We start from the raw sequence: 23969 nt of genomic DNA on the forward strand, positions 1-23969 counted from the left end.
CTCCAATCAATCATATTGACAATCGATTTGCGAATGAAACGGTATTTCTACCAGAGACCTTCAATTGTTCTATTGGGCTGGTAGAAATACTTGAGATCCCTTTTAAACCAATTAATGACCAAAATTATAGGTTAAGTTATTTATCTTTTAACTAAGTTATACTTAAGTAATAATAAAGCACTACATTCTAATGAAAAATTATCGAACATTTTAATAAATGATTATTCTTGGTTACTGATAACTTACAAATTAAATTGTAACAGATAATGGATTTGTTTTGCTTGACTGTGATATACCATATACCCACATTCAGTAAAAACGAAACAGTGCGAAAACGGTATTTTCTATCAAATATACTGACCAATCCCAACATTTAGACTACATTATATACTACATACTACATATTTTATTTCTTGAATATATCTTGAGTCTTGAATAGTAATTCTGAATGGGATCAGATAGACTTTGTTCTGCTTATAACAAAAATTTCTTCATATAATATTTTTCTAGCCTATAGGAAGCCTTTTAATTATTACGAAGACTTCTAAATAGACTAATAATTGAAAAACAATCTAAACTATCCTTCTACCAGTTAAATGGTAGCAACTCGTCTGCTATAAATGAATCTTTAAATATAATTACATTTCTGCATCTCATCTGCTTCACAAAATATCTGCATCTGCATTGTCATTCTCATCTGATCGGAGCAATTGCATTCAGCTTCTTCCCCATCTTCATCTCTCCTTCCATTACTTGCATTTTCCTCTGTTGCATTTCGTCATTTTGCATAATGCAGAAAATCTTAAGGCTGCACTCTACTCTGGAACTACTCTTTGTTGTCCTGGCACTTCATTTGCAGGACACTTGGCAGCAGTCAGGCGTGAGGCAGAGTAGGGCAGGTGTGCGGCAGAGCACGGCCGTTGTCATCGAAGTACTCGCAATTTGAGCCACGTTTAGATTTACAGTTGGATTTCGATGCCACATACGAGATGAGGCACGCGGCATTATTTATAGGCTTTGTTTGGTTAACGGTGAACAGGCTGCAGGCTGTTGCAATTAGGAAACCAAAGCAGCGATTGAGTGGAAGTGATTAATGCCAGCAGTTGGTGGCAGGTAGGGGATTCAGTAATCGGCAGAGGAGGAGTATTCGACGTTCTTTTACAAATTACTAAGCAAACGGAATATATAAAGTTGAAGTTTTTTGAACCGAGCCAAAGTCCTTGGCAAATTCGTGCGTCCATCAAAAGCGGCTGGCGAAACAAGCCAAAAGCCAGGACAAGTGGCACAGCAGCGGCAGCAAAAGTTGTAAGTCCTTTCGACAGCTGCTGCTGCTTACATGAGTGCCACGCGGTTGCAGATGGACCAAGTTGAGTGGGGGAGAGGTGGAGAAGGGGGACAGTTAGCAAGTTCTTAGAAAAAAAGTTCATTAAAATTATGCCCTTTTCTAATTTTGAATCGCTGGGCGCCACGGCCCACAAGGGGCAAGTTGGGACCGTTGATAGGGCACTTGTTTTGCTTCCTCGTTTGCTTTTGACAATAATCAGTGGACTGTTAATTTGTTTGCAGCATATTTTTGCCTTCTCATAATTTATTTCTTTTTCTCAACTTGTTCTTGTTGCTGTGCCTTCCGGTTGAAGAAACTTTGGCGCATGTTAAGCAAATCAAATGAAATCAAAGTTTTGACCCAACACAAATACCCAACAAAAAATGAGAAGAAAAAACAAACAAAAACATAAGACACAACGAAGAAAGAAAAACTCTCGAAATTTTCATTTTGAATTTGTGGGCGGCCTGATGCGACCTGAGGGAGTGGCAAGTGCCCCAGCTCACCCTCAACCAAACAAAAGGGTTAGATGACAGTCCATTGGTCGAGCCACGGCGCCTATCGATGTCCAGATCCACACCAGTCCAGACCATCGTAAAGGGTTGAGTGTGAATCGTTAAAGGGTTAAGCGAGCAAAGTGCTTGAAACAAAGCAACGCAATGGCCGAAGTCGAAGCAACCCTCGCCTTCATTTTATCCCGTTTTTGACCCCAACCCCTTTCCGACTGATAACCTGCATATGCAATTAATTCAATGCTCAGCATTTTTAAACCATCCAAAATCATACCCTTCTATCTCTCTCTCTCATTTATTGTCATTTTATCCCACTCTCACACACTCGTTTGCTGTGTTCCACTTTATTTATGAGCAAAAAGCTCAAGCGTGCCAACAACAACCCCATCTGAGGAACGGCAGCCGTCGCCACACCGAAAATATGCAAATTTTTTTCTCATTACACTCAGAAATGTACACAACTTAAGGAGTCTATGCACTATTTAATTCACTTCAATAACACGGAAGGGAAAAGTTTGAGAAATGGAATAAGTAAATGGAATTAATGTTATTATATTAATTATATTATTTTACATTATAATTTATATATATAAAATAATATATATCCGTTCTTAAGATCAAAACTATTCCTATTAAATACATTTCGTTTGTTCTCTTTGGTTTTATTTTAATTATTTCATTTTGTAATTTTAAGTACAGCTTATAATATAAATTGTTTTTTTAATTTTCTAATTTAAGCCTTGCGGTAGAATTAGAAGTACTAAACATTAATGAGTACAATAGAGGAAAAAAAATAGAACCAAACTTCAACTAGACAACCTTGTTAGAGTGTTGAATTGTTGTCATATTTTTAAACTTAACCTTGCCATTCAATATTATTTTTGTTTTGTTTAGCTGCGCAACGGCAAAAGTCGCAGGGCTACAAACTTGCTTGCGGCGGTAATAAGCCCACCTCCAATTGCCGCAACAGCTTCCTCGCTTCCTCCTCCTTCTTCACCAGCACTCTCTGCCACAGTCGCAATGTTTGTTACCGTATTGAGCACCCCCATCACTTAATTTATAACAAATGCCGCGACTTTTCTCTGCACTGTAAAAATGTTGCCTAACGCTTTCCAAGGGTTGGCTGTGCCGCACAATAATTTATGGCCCCCGTGTGTGCCGCCGACTCCATCTATGTTATGTGAATGAACGTTCCCGTTAGCTCTTGCGCTTTAGCTCTCATCTGACATCGGCTTAATGAGAAAAGGCCATGAAATTTGCGTCTTAGCATCGACTTTGACAGTGTGTGTGTGTGTGTAAATATGTTTGTATGGGTAGGGAGATCCTTTCATGTTCCATGTGAGTGTCGCTTACATTTCTGGCACACTCATTTGCGCTTGTGTGCGCATTCTAATAATTTAAATTTCATCAGAGTTGGAGCAGCTTCCCCACAACAACCCCTTTTATGAGTTATAATAACGAAAAGACCATTTCGCAACAACCCTCTGTTAGCTACGAAAAATTTCGCAATTGATTATTTTGGAGTAGCACTGAAAAAATTTAGCTTTCGCGACTGAAATCATCATAATTATTATGAAAATTAATTAAGAAAACTTCTATATGGTAATAAAATTTTCATAATGTTAGATTTAAAAACATCAATATATAAAATTCGCAATGCTAAAAATACAAATATTGTTTATCCTTTCTGTTCTTCTTCTGTGTGCGATTTACATACAATCTTATACGTTAAATTCACTGAAACTGAAATATTTATTTGAAGGATATTTGATCAATAATTGCGCTCGAAGTATAACCATCGCATGCTATCCAGAAGACCGCTTTGAGTAATGCAAACGTAAAAATAAAAAAATTCCATTCTGCTGTGGCTATGGATGCTTGCAACGCCAACGCGCACACATAGAGCAATTAAAATTTTCCATATCATTCAACTGAAAACGCAAAAGCTATCGAACAAAGTTTCAGCCGTTTGTTTATTTCTTTCACTGTTTCAATACCAGGTAAAGCTAAAGTACGTGGGGTATACTCGGCAAAGAAAAAATAATGGATTCAGATCAAACTTCTCAGTTCGGAATATTTTACTTGATATAATGGTTTAGAAAACGATTTCGAAAAGATTAAAAAAAAAACAATAAAATGATTACAGATAAATAATATACAAAATATACTACCAAGTATTTCATAGTCGAACACATTGTATGATGCTTACTTGGATTCTTGTTGTTTTGCCCGTTGTTTTTGCTTTTCTTTCACAGATTTGTTTATTTGAAGTTTTGCCGAATCTTGAGCAGAGCAGAAGTTTGTTGCCTGCCACCGACTGCGGTCTTTGGACCACCCCCAACCCCTAGCTAGCCTCCACCTCTGCCACCGCCATTGCCACCCGCCCCCCTCTTAGCTGTCAACCCTCATTGGGGCCGCTCATTTACACTGAATTAAGTTTATCATAAACATGGCAACCGGGCCCAAGTTCGACACCCAACCCACCTCGATCCCGTCCCGATTCACGTCTAAAAATAAGCTGCCCAAGTGGAAGAGGAAGAAAAATTAAAGCGCCTGTCATTTGCAATTATTTGGCCAGCAGGCAGCTTCGCTTCACTTCCTGTCACTCCCTCCACTTTCAGCCATACCAACAATCCCAACCTCTTGGCAAAACCACATTAACCAAATCCAACCATGCTGCTGAGTTGTCTAAGCAATCTCAGCGAATGTTGCCCCCAATTGCCGCCATCAATTATTAATCGTTTGCAATTGTTGCCCGAACCCACCGATTAATTAATGACTCTGGCCGCCAATCATCACCACACAATTCAAGTGACATTTAAAGAAACAGTTTAACTATTTCGCACAAGTAGAGAAGATAAAAAATAAATTATAATGTACACCAAATCGATGAGTAAGCTTAAAATTTTAATTTCCACACAGCATGATTCGATGGAAGCATCTAATTGAAGGCGCTTCAAGAGGAATTACCATATGAAAGAGTTTTCCAGGCACGCGTCCCTAACACTTTTTTCAATATGCAAATTTATGGCTAGTCAAAAAAATGACACCACACACTTTTTTTTGCAGCTGCACTTTATGCTAATGAAAAAAAAAACAGGAAATAAAAGGGTTGATGAAAAAAATGTGAATCTACCACTGTCATAGCTGAGGATCGAATAACCAGGAATTAAAGTGATTTACATCTTGCATCGGTAATTTTTTTGTACGGGTTGATTAACCCCACGAAAGTCGCATTCTTCAAAAAGGGTAGGATCAGGCATTACGAGCCCTCAAAAAAATTGGCGCTAGTGAAGTTTATCAAAACATATGGATTTCATAGCCTGCAGCTTATAAAATTAAATCTGATTTAAAAGGCTTTCTAAATTGAAAACAAATAAGAAAGCTAGAGTTGAGTATACTCGACTGTGATATACCCGTTAACCATTAAAAAAAAAAAAACAAGTCAACAGATTCTGAAAGCGGTATTATAGTTAAAACATTAAATTCAGACATTGATAAAATACTCACAAATACAAAGCTATACCAAAGTTTACCCTATAGATAGCGGATATATAAATAGATTATGAATTAATACAATGATGATGCAATAAAAAAACAGTTTTCACCTTTGAATTTTGTTTGCTACAATTTTTCCTTATTTTAATTGAACAATATATTGACAAATTTAATCAGTTGCACGCTCAATATTTGAAATTCTTGCACAAGTGGCGCCAAAAATATGACAGACATTCGAGAGAATCGAACTGAAAGCAACTGAGTGTATTATTCAATCAAAAAGCACTTGAGAAAATAATCATCACTATCCTGTTATCCTTTATTAAATTGATTATGCTGTTGAAGAAGTTCACAATTTAATGGCGTCCCAAGGGCAACAAGAACTCGGCCAACATTTGCATGTGAAATGATTTACAACTGACAAAAGCAGGTTAAATTGAATCGATGGCTGACCAAACCAGGTGTCCGCACTTCACACATCCCTCATCCTTTTTGCATTTATTATTATGCTTGGCCCATTGTACGGCTTCTACATTTGCGGCTAACCCGAATAACTGCGAAGGACCTTAGTGTCGTTGACAGCATCTAGTTAAAGGACATCCAGAGATTTCTTTTCAATTTTTTAGCTAAGCTTTTAAGGTTTACTGGACTTTTTCACACAACAAACGTACAATTTAAAAGTGATTTTCAATACACTTTGCAATCACAGGTGCAAACAAAACCGGAGTTAGGATATATATCTATGCCAGATGGACTTGAAAAACGTTCCTCAAAGGATGCAAATTGTCGCTGTCGGTGTATGAACTCAAGGCTAACCATATCATTAAAGCGACGATGTGGTTTATCACCGTGTGGCCTAAATCGTTTAAAGAGATCGCGTATGATTTGGTTGGGGTACCTCAGACAATTGCGAGGAATGGGAAGGGGCGTGACAGCATCGTTACGTCTAATTTGTGGGGCATCTTGCATAAGCGAAACACGTGCATTATCATTCTGCCACATTCCCTTCTGAATCTGTCCAGTGTGCATATGATAGAAGACGCCTTCGCCATTCTTAAAGCCACGGGCAAAGTGTCCCTCGTAGCGATTGCCATTGGCTGAGTTTATTTGGATAATTATTACTGATGTCAATCATTTCCAATGCTATACTCACCGTAGAACAGTACTCCCAGTCCATGCTTGAAGCCAGTCTCCCACTCACCCAGATAGATGCTGCCATCTGCATGCCACTGTATGCCCAAGCCATGACGACGATTCCTCTCCCATTCCCCAAAGTAAACACAACCATCCGGATAGAAATGCTTGCCCATACCGTGCTTCATATCATCCATCCATTTTCCTGTGTAGATCGTCTGCAAATCCGTCCCGCGCTTACGTATCATCGATCCACAACCATCACGTTTCCCGTGATTCCATAAGCCCTTATAGATTAGCTGCCCATCAGGTTCTTTCTTTCCCGCAAAGTCACTTGATTGACGTTCTGCAGTCACCTTGACTCCCCAACCATGATTCTTGTTGTTCAGCCAGTAGCCTGAATAGGAGCCTCCGTTGGGATAGTAGAAAGTAGAACGACATCCTGAAGTCTTAATGGGCTTATTTGGACAAAAGTAACGCTTTACACAACCGCTCATTGTAAGTATTTCAAAATAGTGTAATATTTAATAAATATTAGTGAACGAAACTAAAATTGTATCCCCAGCTAATATTAATATATTTTCCATCTCTGAAGTATGGATACACAAATTATAATAGAGCACTTGGTTTTGAGAGAATAATTCAAGGGTTAAATCTATGTTTACTTTGATAGTCTAGACAAGTGACATAACTGCAGTAGAGTGTGATCGAATTTGAGATGCCTGCCACTATTTTCAAATAAAATTAAAACAGTACGGTATTATCATTAAAACATACATACTATATTTGCAATGATAAACGATAGCTCCAGCCGGTTTTTGTCATTTATTTATTATTGTTCAAATGGGGAGAAATTATCGCAAACCTTTAAAACAAATATAGAAATTTAACAATACTTTACTTGAACTTCATTATTGTGGTTTCAATGCCTCCACATATTCCTTACATGCCTGTAATTGTAGAATTTCATATTATTTTTCTTGTGTATTTCTGGTTACGCATTTGTTAAATCACATATATTTTTATACCCGCTACCCATAGGGTAGAAGGGTATTATAACTTTGTGCCGACAGGAAATGTATGTAACAGGTAGAAGGAGGCATCTCCGACCCTATAAAGTATATATATTCTTGATCAGCGTCAACAGCCGAGACGATCTAGCCATGTCCGTCTGTGTGTCTGTCCGTCTGTGTGTCTGTCCGTCCGTCCGTATGAACACCTAGATCTCAGAGACTATAAGAGATAGAGCTATAATTTTCGACAGCATTTGTTATGTTTGCACGCAGATCAAGTTTGTTTCAAATTTTTGCCACGCCCACTTCCGCCCCTGCAAATCAAAAAAATCGAATAACAAGCGTAATTTTAAAGCTAAGGTTGTGAATTTTGGTATATATAATAATAACTATAGTAGTTATGATTCCTGAAAATTTGATTGCGATCAGATAAAAATTGTCGAAGTTATTAAAGAAATACTTTTGTATGGGCAAAAACCCCTTCTTACTGGGGGTCTGAGTTGCTTTGACTGACAATCTGGTATATTGTGCTGTCTATGGTATATTTTGAATGCGGTACTATATCGATATACCACATATACCATTTGGTATATTTTTAGTATTTTTGCAGTATATTCGGTATATTTTGAGAATAATACCGCAAAATATATTGCTTTTATTCAAAATGGGTAGCGGATATCTCACAGTCGAGTACACTCGACTGTAGCTTTCTTACTTGTTAATTTTAATTGTTTTGCCAGTATTTTCATCAATTATTAAAATACCAATCATGATCGCAACGGATGTTTATTGCTTTGGTTTATTTATGAAAGTACATCATACTCACTGACGTTTTTTGTTTATGATATTTTCCCTTCTTATCGTTATCCACTTTGTTCCATCGTCGCAACCTTAGAACTTTAAGCCGACAGCGCGTCCTTTTTTCACTAATGGCCGCAAATACCTGAGCATGAGCTTGGTCCTTGGGTTTTTCGGTTCCATCCCCAGGACAATGGGTACGATGGCAGCTTTACCACGCCCACAAAACGGCAGTAGAAACAGCAACAACCCCAAGTCACCCACGCTGTCTACTTAATGATAAAAGAAAGGACATTAGCGGACCGCGGCGCATCTTCACGTTTCAAGCGCCTTTCAAGTGAAAAGCAAAGAATTAAAAAAAATTAACAACAGCAACAGCAACAAAGCAAGCCGAAGCAAGAAAATGCTGTCCAAAAATGAAAAAAAGCGAAAGGAAAAAGGAAGCGCCTGCCAAAAAATAAAGAAAAGAGAAAAGAAAATCGAGGGGAAATGGCACAAAGGAAAACAAAATGTGCCACGCGAAAGATTTCGGGTCTCCCATTTATCAAGTTGCTTTTATTTTCGTGCGCGGGCGTAGTTAAAAATTAATAAATGAAATTAATGTCGGCGACACTTTGCCAGCGAGCAGCGCAGTGTTCGCCATTCGCCATTGCCAATGGGATTGGTCAAAGATGTTGCCAAGGGTTTCCTTTTAGATCGCAAGGACAAGGAGGTCGTGGCAACTGACGATGCTGTTGATGCTGCTGATGCTGATGCTGTCCTTGTGTTTACATCAAAAACATTTTCATTTGAAATATTCAGCGCCTAAAAGTCGATAATGCTTCTTTCGTTTTTTTTTTCACTTTGGTCCTCTTTCCTCTTCCGACAGCTGCTACGCATGAATTTAATTAGCGACGCCCAACACTTTTTATTTTTTTTTTTACTGTTGTTACCAAGTCCAAGTCCGAGCTAGAAGTCCATCTACATCTAACACAATTAACTGTCCAGGCGAAAGTAAAAACTTTTCACCACACGAAATCTTTGTAAATTCATCTTTGTCGTTGCCGGTGATTAATCACAGGCTCCGAAGAGAAAGGAGAAGCAGCAGCAGCGCCAGCAACGTGGGGCACGTGTCCTGTGCCACATCGAACAGGTGTAAAATGCAGAGGTGTTACTGTGTGTGTGTGCTTGTTTGTCTGCCCTTAAAGTGTCCCCCTGGTGCTGTTTTGCAGTCCCAAACTTTGCGCTTAATATGCAAAACTGTCCTGAGCTTGTGGTGGATTAAAAAGTTTGCCAAGCTCCTCAGCTCAAAAGCAAGCAAATGGAGTAAGACATTAAGCGCTCTTAGGCAAATTAGCGCTCGGATGAGAAGGCAACTGTACCCAGAGTAGTCAGGTGGCAAAGGACCAGCTTCAGACTCGGCTGCTTTCAAACTACTTAAGTAGTTCGATCCATTAAGGCGCGAGAATATAATTAATGATTCCACCCAACTAACTTTCCAACAATATCCCTTTACAATATCAAATGTTAACTGTATAACAATAATTTTATTGCAAGTCTGTTTTAGCTTCCATTTTCTTTTAATTCAAAAGGATTTTCACTTCCTCCTGCGCGAAAAAGAATGCCGCATAATTTTGTTGTGAAATTACATAGAAAATGACATTAAGCAGAGACCTCAATAAATTCAAAAACAATGTGTTTACATCTTAACTGCCCAAGTTTAGCCTGGGGTCAATGATGCCTCCCCCTGGCAACGACTCGCCAAAAATGCCGCCCGCTGGATTGTTCACTGGTTGTTTGGGCCTCTGGTTATGGCTATGACTGCTGCTTCTAGGTGGCAATTGATCCAAGATGCCGCCAGTGGGATTACGAGAGGCGAGTGGTGTTTCAAATATGTTGGGACCCACTGTGCCAGAGCCAGAGCCAGAGCCGGATGCATGATTTGGAAAGGAAATGGGATTAACGATAGTGCGGCTAGGCGGAAACATTTCATCAAATGTGGCTGTGGCCAAAATCTCGTTGGCAACATCCAGAAACTTCTTTGAGAGTCCACGCTCCAGGCCTGGCACAATCTCATTCAAATAGAGATCCTGATTGTCATTGATTAGCGCATTGCCCGCTTCACCCAGAACTCCATTGCCATTGAATAGATTATCCAGCTGCAACTTAAAGTCCTTGAACTGGATGCGCATAGTCATCTTGGTGAACTTGACGTACTCCAATCCATTGCGCAAGTAGCGAGTGCCACGCATCTTAACGGCTGCCTTGGCGCTCTCTATAAGCAAAAAGATCACACAACAGTTAAAATACGAAACGTGTTTTAAAATAACACCAAGACTAACCACAGTATCCACGCATTGTGCCCTTGCCCTGAATATCTAGCAGCAGCAGATTAAGACGCATAAAATACTTTCCGCTGAATACAATGCGTGGCAAAGTTATCCACAGATCATACGAGATATCCTCTGGCTGGGCGCTGTCGATAAGAATATCATGTAGTGCTGGTCAAACTGTAAACTCAACAGCTACCTACATAATACGATCGATGGTAAAGTTGCTGCCTCCGCGGGCGTACAGATCCATGAATACGGCCTGGAACTGACTGCTGCTTCCCAGCTCAATGTTGTCCAGCTGCAGCGGCTCCAGCGGCGGTGTTCGATAGCCATCTCCCAAGTCGCCATGCACCAGCAGCGGTCTCACCTGGTAGACGGCATTTATAATGCAACGCTCCAGCTGCGGATCGTCACGTGCGCAGGGTGTTATGCTGGACGCTTTAAATGGGAAGCAGAAGCAATAGGGAAGTCAGTACATACGAAATGGGTTAGCCACACCTTGACCTCAAGCAAAGAACGTGTGGCATTCAATAGCTTCAGTTCATGTTGCTGCGTTTGCAATTCTTAAAAGTGCTCATGTTGTGGTGTTTACTTGTTTATTTTTAAATCAACCTTCGATGTCTCGGTGAGCATAATTAATATGCGCAACAGCTGTAATCGTTCAGCTATTGTTGTTATTGCACTTATTTTTTTGGATTCGTTTTAAGTTGGCTCAGGTCAGCGGCCCTTTAAGTGTAGTGATTGAAACTTGTCTAAGCGATTGATTGATTGATGAACGGCAAACTGATGCGATCGACCTTCAGTTGGTGGATTTCCTTATTATCAAATACTTACGCAATTTGGCGCTGCTCCAGTGGCACATTGACAGCAGCAGCAACAGCAACAGTTGCAACATTTTGCAGCAGCGTTTCGAAAACATCTTAAAATTGCATTCACCCCGGGCACTCGTATGAATTAAATTCGAGGAGCGTGATTAACTGAACTAACGCTCTACTACTACTAAATATAGACGAGAAGTGCGTTTTGGAACGGAAACGCCGGAATGTGAACCGTTGTCGTTGCGCTCGAGTGATCGACTAAAGATTCGTCAAGTCGCCCGCTGGTCTTTTGATTGAATTAAATGTCTCATCGTGAGCTAAACTGTTGGATCGCTACTCGCAGCGACAACGCTTTTCGTCGCTTTTACGAGCATTCGGACGGCCGTAGATACATTTGTATCTTCGTATCTATTGGAAATGAAGCTCATAGCTGGCCCTGAGGCACGTGAGTCGCGCTCGCGCTAGCGCGGCTTGCATGTAAAGTAAAATTTATGTAGTTTTAAGTGAATTAAAACAAAGCTTGAATCGCGTCTGTAATGTTTAATAATAAATGCAAGCAAATCAACTGAGGAAATTTGAATAATAAATTTAGACACCTCCCCTATCCCAGCACACAGTTTTGCTCTATGCAACAAAAACCCACTTCTGGATACTTTCTCGCAATTGAAAATCAAACACTTGCCGTGGCGCTAAACTTGTTAGAAATGCAGGAAAATATCAAAAGAATAAACAAAAAACAAAAGCAAAATAAGAACCACAAAATATTTATGTGCTTCCTTAATGCAAATTTCTACTTTGCTAACGAAGCAAATATAAATGATGCAAGTGTGGGGAATTCTCGTGATGACGCAATCGAGTGACAATTTGGAGCTTAAAATATACACTTTAATTGAAATAAAAACAGTTTAAAGGTTGTTAATATTGTTCATAGTGGAAATAGTAAGAATATATTTGAAGTCGTTAGAGTTCAGCAACCTTCTATTGTACTAATAATTTGTGTTATATTTTTCAATTTATTTATTAAGGTCACCTATAAACAGCAACAAACTAAGAAATAAAACAATGAAAACAAATCAAGAATAATAAAAAGCACATCGAGGATAAAAATAAATACATGTTAAATATTCTAATGCTTTATTCTCATGTTATTTTTGGCCGATTTATTATAACTGTTTATATGCACAATTAGTTCTTTTATCTGAAATAAAATTAATGAAACACTATCTACACTTATACAATTTCTATTGAAAATATTTCGAACAATACGGCCCTAGTTTTCTGTACCGTTCATAACAATTAAAATCCAAGTGATTGAGCAAATTTAATACATTGAATGTAACTCAAATTTTCTTATTATTCACTATTTTTAGACAAATCAAATAAAAACGACATTTTATTCGATGAAAAAAATTGCGAATACCACATTTGTGCAAATTGCAACCACAATTAAACAAAGCCAGCCATCTCCAAAACTCTCGCGCCTCTTGGCGCACCATTCAAGCGCGCTGACCCTTGACACCCAATGCTTGCCCGAGTTTTTGCTAACGCGAGATTAGGGTTGAAATTTCGCAGCAGCATACTAACCAACAATCCAAGAAACTAATCCCCCTACCAAACAGTTTCCTTAAATGTGGCCCTTTAATATCCGGTAGATTTCAGTTTGATGTGAGGCAAAACTCAAAAGTTACCTGGCCATAAGACCTGCCACGAATTTAAATGATGGCTCTCTGCTGCAAAACCAAAAAACGAAGAAAAAGCAAACCGTTGGCAGGCCATCAGGAACAGCGGTTTCAACCCTGCCCACTCCACTTAACAACTACCCCAACCCCTCGTAGAAGTTTTCTTTTATTTATGCCGTTTTGAAGAAGATAGAAACACATCAAATTTGGTAACAAATTACATTTGATGCATGTAATAAAAATCTCGCACAGCTTGATACAGAGCTGAAAAAAAAAAATATATATAGGCGTTCACACCGCATTTTGGCCTAATTAAGTTTTCAAGTGCAATAAAATGATGGGTCGGCCACTCGCCATGTGAGCTGCGAAAGGTGGCAAGGTGGAACGCAGTTTCTCTATTGCGTGCGGGCATCAAATTTGCGCAAAAGTACATAAAAACACAAGTTAAAAACTTAAATGGATTTAGCAACGAATGACGACGATGTTGATGATACAGGCACATGCGTTGCTATTGCTCTTAAAAGTGCCCCCAATCCACCATACATCCACCATCCAACATCCTCACAATGATTGAGCACAGAGGCCGCTCTTATTTCTTTGTGGGCCGTCCACGCCTACGTTTAGGTTGCGACTCCTCCGCATCTTCGTTGGGAACGCGTCGTCTTCGCAGAGCTTTGCGAGTGGTTTCCTGTTGCTTTTTTGGAGGCGGTGGCTGCTCCTCCTCAACCTCAGCTGACTCTTCAACGTTGCTGTCGTGCTCATCTTCGCTGGCGGGTTCTTGTTGTTCCTCCTCCTGATCTTCGTCGTCCTCCACATTTTCCAAATTACTATCAGACACCTCAATCTGACTGCTGTGCGAATAGGTGCGTTCGATAACTGCTTTCAAATCACCCGACTTGATGTTAAAGTCACGCACTGCACCAAAATGCAGATAGTTTGCCAGGCGGTCATTTGTCTTGGCCTTCTTCGACAGCAATATGATGTGCTTGTTAAAGTTCTCAATGGCCAATATCACCTTGGGTATGAGACGTGTTTCGCGGAGCACTTTGGCACGCTCTACTTGCGGTTTGCGCTTTGCTGCCGGCTCCTTTGAGTGATCGTCCAGAATATTGTACTCCACATAAGATATCAACTGATAGATGTTTGCCGGCAATGGCTTACCTACATTTCGTAGAAGCTGCTCAAACCTAAAGGAAAAAGTTCAGACAATCGGTAAAAGCTGGAAATCATGCTAGTCTAACTTACTTGTTACTCATGCCATTGCTTGAGTCTGCCGAGTAGCCAACCAGGTAGTGTCTGGCCAGATTCTTGAGGCACGTGTACAGTTGTATTAGAAGCTTCATTAATCCATCCATGTGACTTCCGAGTGGTATGCACACATTTGTAAGTTCTAACACTGTGCGCGTAATCAAAATCAACTGCGTGCAGATAGAACCTTCTAATGTCTCTAGATTGCCTCGATAGTAGACTCGATCGGTCTCTGGCACAATGTTACATTTATATTTTAGATTGTTGGCCTTGTTAATAAAATAATCCACATCCTCTAGCTGCTTCTGCACTACTGCATAAATATACTGCAGACAACTTGCTGTTGTGTTCATATCCAGAGTTTTAAGTCCCAAATCTGATTCTTGGTTCACATTATCATCATTCTGATTCCCCAAAACGTGACCCAATTGTCTGGCGACAGCATCAAAGAATAAACCTGAATGAGTTTTCTGGCGTTGTGCAAATAATACTCGATGCACAATTCCCATTTCTGGATTTCGCACCTCCCAACTTTGACAAAATTCAAGCAGCCAAGTGTAGGAATCAATTGTCGCACGTTCGCCATATCCAATGTGATCGTAAAGAATTTCCAGCGACTCCATTAGGTAAACAGGTAACTTGGCTCCATTTCTATCAGTACTGAGAGCTTCAGCAGGATTATCGTTGCTGTCTTCCTCCTTCATGAACTGATCAAGCACACCCTGCAGCACATATGTCACCTCTTTGCTTCTGTTTACAATGGCCATATCTGAAAATATATTTAAACTTAATGAAAATTCTTTGATTAAGGTGAAAAGTTGATTTAACTCTTACCAAAACCTTTCACAAATTCTTTAAAGCGTTTTGCAAACGTCTCATGAGCAGTACGTATGCATTCCATAAAACAGTGTGCTGCCAAAGCAGCGCTCTCCAGGTCAAAATCTCGCCATAGATCAGGCAGACGACGAATGCATCTCTCATAGATCACTTTGGTGATATCGGTTAGCAGTTTTAAAGTACGCTTACTAAAGGATAACTGTTTGTAATCGGGCTCCTCACGTATGGCCTTTACCTTCTGGGCAGTAATCTCAAGCACATAGCGAACCAAAGGCTCGTAGCTTCGCAATTGCGATGTATTTTCAGCAGTTGCAAAAGGCACAAGATCGCTAAAATGGAAGTCATTGAATGACATACAAAATTTATATTATCTCTACAAGTTTATAAAACTTACTCATGTAGCACATGGAGCAACCTTTCCAGTATATTAAGATCCCAAATATTCTCAGGATGCTTGCAGATATCTTTAAGTTTAGCTGTACTCACACTGACATTGACAGTTAAATTGCTGTCATTCGTATTTGATTTTGACTGTTTTTGAGATTTCTTCGACGAGTCTGCCAAGCCGTGAAGACCTTTTAGCAATTTTTGATGCTGTTTGAACAGAGGCAGAACGTGTTTTATATCATCGTTATTTGGCTTAGAAGTGAGTAGTGAATGCGAAATTAAACCCTCAATAAGGTTCAACTCTTGTTGAATGCGGGCGCATTTCAAGTGTGTAGCTGGCGCAACCTTGAACGAGAGTTTCAAGTATGAATTAAGTTGTCACAAATAGTTAGATTCAATGCAACCTACCGTATCCTCTAATGACAATCTGTTGGCCACCAATCTCTGGATGCAAAGCGTCAATAGTCTGCGCATTTCACGCACATCGCAGCCAGAAGGCACACGTTCAAAAATTGCCAAGCAATAGGAAACAAATTGTACAAGGCAGCCTAGATTATCCTTCAATTCTGCGTAATCGTCATTAGAACCAATTAGCTGCTCATAGTTGATGTTGAAGCGTGTATCCAGATCGTCCCCCACCTGATCAGCGGGCGGAGTGTCAAAAAAGCTGCGTAAGTGAAAATCAACAAACTGAAGTACGTGAGGAACGAGCTTAGCATTAAGCTCAACTGCTCGTTGGAGATCTGTAGAAGAGCATAATAGAATTAATGCATTTCAAACTAACAATCTTATCTACTCACTCTCGTAGAGTGTACGACGTATCTCCAATTGTTGATCAAAGCAGCTGCGAAGAATGCCAATTATCTCTAAGGTGAGCATATCGAAATTTCGCTGCGGATTGCTTCGACTACCTAATGAGCTTTGTGTCATCATTGAATAGCCAGAGATGTTATGCTGTGTGCAGAAGCTACTTGCATTCTGAGATGGACGCACAGAATTACTATTGTTCAGCTGCTTAAGAATCATACAGAAGCCAAAGATCGCCATTCGACGAATTCGAAGGTCCCTAAATAAATTTAACTTTTAAATAATAGTTTGAAACTCTTTTTGATAGCTGTTTTAAAATTATTAAACGCAAAACTAATTAATTTCAAGTTATTTTTAAATCTTAATAGAAATATTCAAAATGATAAAGAATTAGGGTTCACTTACTTAGTCATAGCTTTACGAAGCACTTCGATTAAAGCATCTCGAACACGATTCGAAAGTTTGAGTAAAGGCAATATAAAGTTCATCATGCGCATGGATTGCTCACCAGGCAGCTGAAATGTATTGTGAGATAATATTAAAATGCCAAATATAGAGATGAAAATAGGCGACTTACCCAAAGAAAATCTTCCATAACATCTGTAATAGTTTCTAAGCACTCAGAAACAGTGTAAGTGTCGGCCACACTCAGCATTGTAAGACATTCTACAAAAAAAAAATGGTTTTTAACTAGAGCTCGCAAATAAGTTGTAAGAAAGTTAATTACCCGAGAACTGATTTTGCACCTGATCTACAACCATCCATTCGGCAATACGTTTAATAATACCCTGGCCAAACATGAACCGCCTTCGTATAAACTTGGTCAGAAATGTTATGGCTAGCGTATTCAGTTTTGGCGAGTTCTGAGCTTTAAGTAGGGTAAATGCTAAATGTACCAAGCCGGGCGTTATAACATCCTTGCCGTCCTTATTCTGATCGATTAGTACTGTAAACACTTGATGCAAATCCACTTGCTGACGTTGTAGTGTATCGCGACACCAAACAGAGTGATCAGCCAGTGTACGCTCATCCTCATTGTGTTTGATGACGTTGCGTAGAAATGGAAGCAGAATGCAGCTTGAGGGTCTTGCAGATTCAGGATCACGATTCACAGACGTCATCGAGATAATTGCGCTGAGCATAAACGGTGTCAGTATTACATCGGGCATATAAAGAAAGTTCTGAAATCAATGAAACTGTAGCATGGCTTATATAATATATTTTGAATGTTGGGTATTACCCTGAGCATTATAGATATATGCTGTTCGTTCAGCAAATACATGGTACAATAGTTCAAATGATGCAGAACTGTCTCCTCCGCCTCGCGCAGCTCCTTATCCGAATAATTATCTATAAGGTTTAAAAGTCAATATTAGACCTGTTTTCAAATAACTACAAAGCCCGTAGTATTTAAATTAGTAGTATTTGTCCATCTGAGAAATACCTAAAAACTGTTACGAACAACCAGCTTGATATAGATATTTTTTGTCAGATAATAAATTAATCTTGCCTATAAATTTAGCAAAAATGAATATACAGTGATATACACTTTCTTTTGGCTTATCAATACACTATATAGTAAATATCAGATATAAGAAGTAAATCGAGTGCATACCAATACTATCAAAATCTGTGGAATTGCTAGACATGTCCGAAAACAAGCGCTTGTAGTAGTTGCGATAAAAGTACTTTTCCAATGCCAGCAATGGAATGATGAGTTGAGTAGCGCTTTGGCACATGGAGAAGAGCTGGTAGCACAGAGCTGGTAGCTCCATTGGCGACAGGTCCTGCAAAGCACCTGAAAACTTGTTAAGAACTGTCAAACGCTCCCCATTGTTTAACTTTAGAGTGCTGCAAAAAAAGATAAACAATTAGTTGATTGGAGGCACAACTAGAAATGCGACAGTCACCTAAACATGTCGGCAATAGGCGTTAGGATGGAGGAAGGCCAACGCATAGTGCAGAGATTCCTCACGGTACTATCTCGGAGTTCGTTGCCGGCCATAGCAATGCCATTGATGACAAGACGAGGTTTGGTAATGAGCACAAGCAGAGTCTCTGGCAGGAGATCCTTCCAGGCGACACATTTGGCGTCTCCAGCTCGCATATCATCCACGCAGTGCTCCAGAATCCAGTTTAACTCGTCCGACGAAAAGCTGGGCAAATCTTGATGAAGACGTGTAATCAAATCGACGCTTAGCTTGTAACTCATTTCGATGGTGCGCAATCCCTCCAGAAAGCATTGAACGCAGGCAAAACGTTTCTCACGTGTCTCCGCATTGTTCACATCACACGCCAACAAAAGATAATTCCAAAAATTGATGCAATCACTCCTCGGCAGCCGTGCTTTCAGTGCTGTGGTTAACTAAAAGGTTGCTTAATGAAATGATGTCTGACTTACTTTGAATCTGACGCTACTTACTTCCTTAATCGTGGTCTTCTTGATGAGCTCACGCAGCTCATCTACTTGATTCTTTTCACCGAGCTTGCAAACCCTAACATCCAAGGTGCCGGACATGATGTTAGGAAACCTTTAATTACTTTCACAAAAGGCCAAAATTAAATTTAATTTAAAAACAATTCCGCCGCAGTTTTGGCGCTGATTTGCAGATTGGCGATGGAAGGTGCTGGCTATCGATAGTCTTCTGCCCTGTATCGATTAAAATCAGTGGTACTCCGACATTCAACTATAAATGAATTGCAAATGTTAATGACCACCAATTAAATAATTATTTTTTATTTTGATTTCATCCGCTAACCATAATTTATGTTGAGCGTTCAATCCGAACGTGTTTCTGCGCAATGTCATTCGATATTTACAAAACCATCTCTAAGAAAATGTGTCATTCACAGCGCAATGAAGACATTTATAGCCTCTTTCCACCTCACTCAGTTTTTCTACGTTTTTTAAAGTCCCGTTTCGGGGTTTCCATCTGCACGAACCGAAAAATATGGGCAACGGTAAATTTCTCAATATGGCCGCTCTGAAATATCAGCTGTTCAAATGTAAACACGAGTTGGCGAACATTTCAAAAAACAGCACGCGCATTTGAAAATGGAAAATTGTATTAAATTGCAGAATTTTTATGTGGATTTTAACGAAGTGGAGGGAAAATTAGCGAAGTATAGAGTATAGGCCATTGCTGGCAGCAATGTAATATTTACATAAATACATTTACTTTTTAGCAACGGCGTGGGTGTTTATAGGAGCGCGATGTTCCTGGAAACAACGAATCATTTTTTGAAGATAATTTTCGAATTAATAGGGAGGAGTTTGGCATCCATGTGGAGCGCCTTTGTGGATTGGCCAAAAAAGGCACTACATTTCTCCTCCCATAACTCGAAAAATATAGCCTTGTGGATAACACTCCACGATATTGACGGCTTTCGAGTTTTTTGGCTCATCTAAAATATAAAAAAATTTGCTTTAAAAAGCAAAATAAAATTTTTATTTTTCTATTTTCATACCTTGGCGCACTTTAATGTCAGCTGTTTTGTTAGTGGTGAGCTCTTTTTCGTTGTCATATCGATCAAAATATCGCATAATTACCCAAAAAGTGCGTTCGCTATTTCTACGTAGCTCGCGAACGTAGAAAAACCGACTTTTTTTCTTATGGGTTTTTACATGGGGCGAACGTAACATTCGGCCTGAACGTGAAAAAACCAAAGAAAACCAAAGAAAACCGAGAGGTGGAAAGAGGCTATTATCCGTAAAAATGAATGTTAAACTACAATTGGCTCGTATCTTTGAATTCAAGAATGAATGCAAATCAAAGGTAATAAATGTTCAAACAAAAATAAAGAACAGAATATAAATTGCTATGAAAAAGACTCAGCAAATAATCAGTTTAATTCCATTTTATCAATTAGGATTTCAAAAATGTATTTATTTAAAAAGGTTAGCTACAATTAAAATTAATACTAATAGCCTCTTTCCACCTCTCGGTTTTCTTTGGTTTTCTTTGGTTTTTTCACGTTCAGGCCGAATGTTACGTTCGCCCCATGTAAAAACCCATAAGAAAAAAAAGTCGGTTTTTCTACGTTCGCGAGCTACGTAGAAATAGCGAACGCACTTTTTGGGTAATTATGCGATATTTTGATCGATATGACAACGAAAAAGAGCTCACCACTAACAAAACAGCTGACATTAAAGTGCGCCAAGGTATGAAAATAGAAAAATAAAAATTTTATTTTGCTTTTTAAAGCAAATTTTTTATATTTTAGATGAGCCAAAAAACTCGAAAGCCGTCAATATCGTGGAGTGTTATCCACAAGGCTATATTTTTCGAGTTATGGGAGGAGAAATGTAGTGCCTTTTTTGGCCAATCCACAAAGGCGCTCCACATGGATGCCAAACTCCTCCCTATTAATTCGAAAATTATCTTCAAAAAATGATTCGTTGTTTCCAGGAACATCGCGCTCCTATAAACACCCACGCCGTTGCTAAAAAGTAAATGTATTTATGTAAATATTACATTGCTGCCAGCAATGGCCTATACTCTATACTTCGCTAATTTTCCCTCCACTTCGTTAAAATCCACATAAAAATTCTGCAATTTAATACAATTTTCCATTTTCAAATGCGCGTGCTGTTTTTTGAAATGTTCGCCAACTCGTGTTTACATTTGAACAGCTGATATTTCAGAGCGGCCATATTGAGAAATTTACCGTTGCCCATATTTTTCGGTTCGTGCAGATGGAAACCCCGAAACGGGACTTTAAAAAACGTAGAAAAACTGAGTGAGGTGGAAAGAGGCTATAACACTATTTGGAAAGTAATTACTGCAATTAAACTATAATTCAAATTAAAGATTTTAAAAATTTTCAGGGTATACTTTTCTTTCTTTGAAGCCGATCCCAAGCATATTGAACGTAAATAAAAAAAATAAATTATTATTAAAATGGATGATCCCAAAAGTATCATGAGAAAACCTTATTATCTTCACAAGCTTTGAACTTGTATAAAGACACGCCTAATGATCCTAGTCCAACGTACTTTTGTTTTCTATTCAATAAATTTTATTTATTTATTAAAATTATAGCTGAACTTAAATAAGAAAAAAAACATTCACAAATTCAGCAAAAAAACAAGTAAGAAAGTTACAGTCGAGTGTGCTCGACTGTGAGATACCCGCTACCCATTTTTAATAAAGGCAAAATATTGCGGTATCATTTTCAAAATATACCGAAAATACTAAAAAAATACTAAAAATATACCAAATGGTATGTTTGGTATATCGATACAGCACACCATTCAAAATATACCATAGACGACACAATGTACCAGATTGTCACCCAAAGCAACTCAGACCCCTAGTAAGTAGGCGTTTTTGCCCATACAAAAGTATTTCTTTAATAACTTCCACAATTTTTATCTGATCACAACCAAATTTTCAGGAATCATAACTACTACAGTAATTATTGTATATACCAAAATTCGTAGCTCTAACTTTAAAATTACACTTGTTATTCGATTTTTTTGATTTGCGGGGGGGCGGAAGTGGGCGTGGCCAAAATTTGAAACAAACTTGATCTGCGTGCAAACATAACAAATGCTGTCGAAAAAAAATATAGCTCTATCTCTTATAGTCTCTGAGATCTAGGTGTTCATACGGACGGACGGACAGACACACAGACACACAGACACACAGACGGACAGACGGACAGACGGACATGGCTATATCGTCTCGGCTGTTGACGCTGATCAAGAATATATATACTTTATAGGGTCGGAGATGCCTCCTTCTACCTGTTACATACATTTCCTGCCGGCACAAAGTTATAATACCCTTCTACCCTATGGGTAGCGGGTATAAAAATTGGGAGTATTTGCAGCGTTTTCTAACTCAAAATTAACATATAAAATAAAACCATCGTTACATTTATTTTTTTATATTATCAACATAAAATGAAATTGACCAGCAACTTGAATATGACGATCAATTTCACATTTTTTATAATTCTTAATATAGAAAGCGAATTTAATCGATTGCACTAATGTATATGAATTTCATATACAGAAAATTATGATTCGTTGAACGTCGTACCTTAAATGTATTTGTATTAAATGATTATATATATTAGTCGGTAGTCTCCATCTTTAGCATAAACTTCTCCATTATTGCATTAAGTCGCTTGCGCTCTTTCAGTTGCTGTTGCATCAGATCAGAGATCTGTGTTCCCATAGCTAATAAAGCCTCCGTATTCGCTTCTGTGCGCTGAGCATTTAATCTAGTCTGTCGATTGAGGTCGCGTAGTTCCTTGGCTATGTCCATTAGCACTGTTTTGTCTCCCGCAAATGACCCATTGAGTGTATCATGCTCTAACTTTCGTTTTTTGGCTGGGGAATGATGATGCATTTGTTGCTCCATTTTAACACCGACGTTTTGAATGCTGATTGACTCATTAGAATCGCCATCATCGTCGTCTTCTTCCTCGTCATCCTCCTCCTGCTCGCTGTCTTCTAAGCAAAATAATTATTTCCAATTATTATAATTATTAATGTTAAGTATTCTCACCATTCTCAAATGCTTCTTCGTCGCGATCAGTTTTAATGTCATGTAAGCTCATATTTGAATTCTCCTCTTTGCGAACTTTAGACTTGGGTTGAGACTCTACGATTACGTCGGCTATCTCATATAGATCGGTGATAGTTGCCACTGCATCCTCCAAAGGCGTCAAAGTGTCTTGGTACAAAGAACTCTTTCCAGTGGCATTCGGCTCCAGCCTGTTGTTCGCTATCTTCTTGCGAATGCCATTTTTCCAATCCTTCCATACCTTTAAGAATTTGTCAAGGTTTCAGAAACTCGAAAGTATTGAAAGTCATTAACGACTATTTACTCGTTTCCATTCGCCAGATTCTTTTACTGGCGGCCCCACGCTATTTAATTCCTTGCTCAGCCTCTTCCAAGCCGCTTCGCTGGCCAATTTATCACCTTTGTAGTAGTTTTTGGCTATGATTGGATGCCGTTCCATGAATGCGACGAAAATCGCATCCTGTTGTGCAGTTCTGTGTTTCCCCCTGCAATTTATACATGTCCATTAGATTAATAAATTAAATACATGCACGCTTTTTATTTACATTTTGATATATTGATTTTTTGTATTGATAGTGCCTTTGTAGGGTGCCCACAAGTTTAAATTTTCTTAAGCGCTATTTTACGATGTAAATTATACCAAATTATACCACTGCAACAGTTTGTGAATTTGATTAGGTATGTAAGAATTTTATGTGTAGCGCCACTTATGAACGATTTTTTTTTTGCCTTTTCTCCAAAAACAAAAGTAGACAAATAAATTGTTTCTTATCATATCAATTACTTTCAACAAACTTAGAAGACATTATTTTTAGTATAATACCTTTTTAACCGAAACCTTATGACAGTATGGTCACACAAACTATCATTGTCGATTATTATCGATATTTTTTATCTATATTGAAGTATTACGCGCGAAGCAAGCAGTGCATGAAAAATTAATCAAATACAATTGAGTGTTTCATGAATGGTTTAGTTGTGCATAGTTGTTGAATATCTCATATGTGTTCAACTAAACGAGTCTTTCGTTTCTCTTTTGCCATTTTTACAAGCGCTAAAAGTCTAC

General features: G+C 38.7%; 4 protein-coding genes across 5 annotated transcripts; all 4 read right to left on the bottom strand.

Moving 5' to 3' along the window:
* Positions 1 to 5941: 5941 nt before the first annotated feature.
* Positions 5942 to 7084, bottom strand: LOC117570702 (MORN repeat-containing protein 3). Its single transcript, XM_034252505.2, has 2 exons — positions 6488 to 7084; positions 5942 to 6431 (listed from the first exon to the last, which is right to left on the bottom strand). Exons 1-2 carry the CDS (start codon positions 6963 to 6965, stop codon positions 6022 to 6024), a joined length of 888 nt encoding a protein of 295 aa, XP_034108396.1. The 5' UTR covers positions 6966 to 7084; the 3' UTR covers positions 5942 to 6021.
* Positions 7085 to 9797: 2713 nt separating this feature from the next.
* LOC117570701 (uncharacterized) lies at positions 9798 to 11654 on the bottom strand. Its single transcript, XM_034252504.2, has 4 exons — positions 11426 to 11654; positions 10792 to 11029; positions 10601 to 10734; positions 9798 to 10533 (listed from the first exon to the last, which is right to left on the bottom strand). The coding sequence occupies exons 1-4, from the start codon at positions 11508 to 11510 to the stop codon at positions 9965 to 9967; spliced, it is 1026 nt and encodes a 341-aa protein (XP_034108395.1). The 5' UTR covers positions 11511 to 11654; the 3' UTR covers positions 9798 to 9964.
* A 1605-nt stretch (positions 11655 to 13259) lies between these two features.
* Positions 13260 to 19197, bottom strand: LOC117569937 (Fanconi anemia group I protein). The gene is made up of 13 exons (XM_034251294.2): positions 18790 to 19197; positions 18278 to 18732; positions 17983 to 18218; positions 17608 to 17717; positions 17095 to 17548; positions 16945 to 17033; positions 16773 to 16882; positions 16361 to 16626; positions 15969 to 16303; positions 15568 to 15905; positions 15171 to 15502; positions 14334 to 15105; positions 13260 to 14275 (listed from the first exon to the last, which is right to left on the bottom strand). Exons 1-13 carry the CDS (start codon positions 18883 to 18885, stop codon positions 13678 to 13680), a joined length of 4191 nt encoding a protein of 1396 aa, XP_034107185.1. The 5' UTR covers positions 18886 to 19197; the 3' UTR covers positions 13260 to 13677.
* Positions 19198 to 22243: 3046 nt separating this feature from the next.
* On the bottom strand, positions 22244 to 23574 carry LOC117568075 (nucleoplasmin-like protein ANO39). Of its 2 annotated transcripts, none has more exons than XM_034248445.2 (4): positions 23449 to 23574; positions 23208 to 23388; positions 22886 to 23144; positions 22244 to 22827 (listed from the first exon to the last, which is right to left on the bottom strand). In XM_034248445.2, coding segments are annotated over exons 1-4 (822 nt in total). In that variant the 5' UTR covers positions 23451 to 23574; the 3' UTR covers positions 22244 to 22447. The 2 variants fall into 2 exon arrangements, with proteins under 2 accessions (XP_034104336.1, XP_034104335.1); XM_034248444.2 differs by having other exon boundaries at positions 22248 to 22830; positions 23449 to 23565.
* Between the last annotated feature and the right edge of the window lie 395 nt (positions 23575 to 23969).

The sequence above is a fragment of the Drosophila albomicans genome, chromosome 3 (genome assembly GCF_009650485.2).
Source record: "Drosophila albomicans strain 15112-1751.03 chromosome 3, ASM965048v2, whole genome shotgun sequence".
Classification (NCBI taxonomy): domain Eukaryota; kingdom Metazoa; phylum Arthropoda; class Insecta; order Diptera; family Drosophilidae; genus Drosophila; species Drosophila albomicans.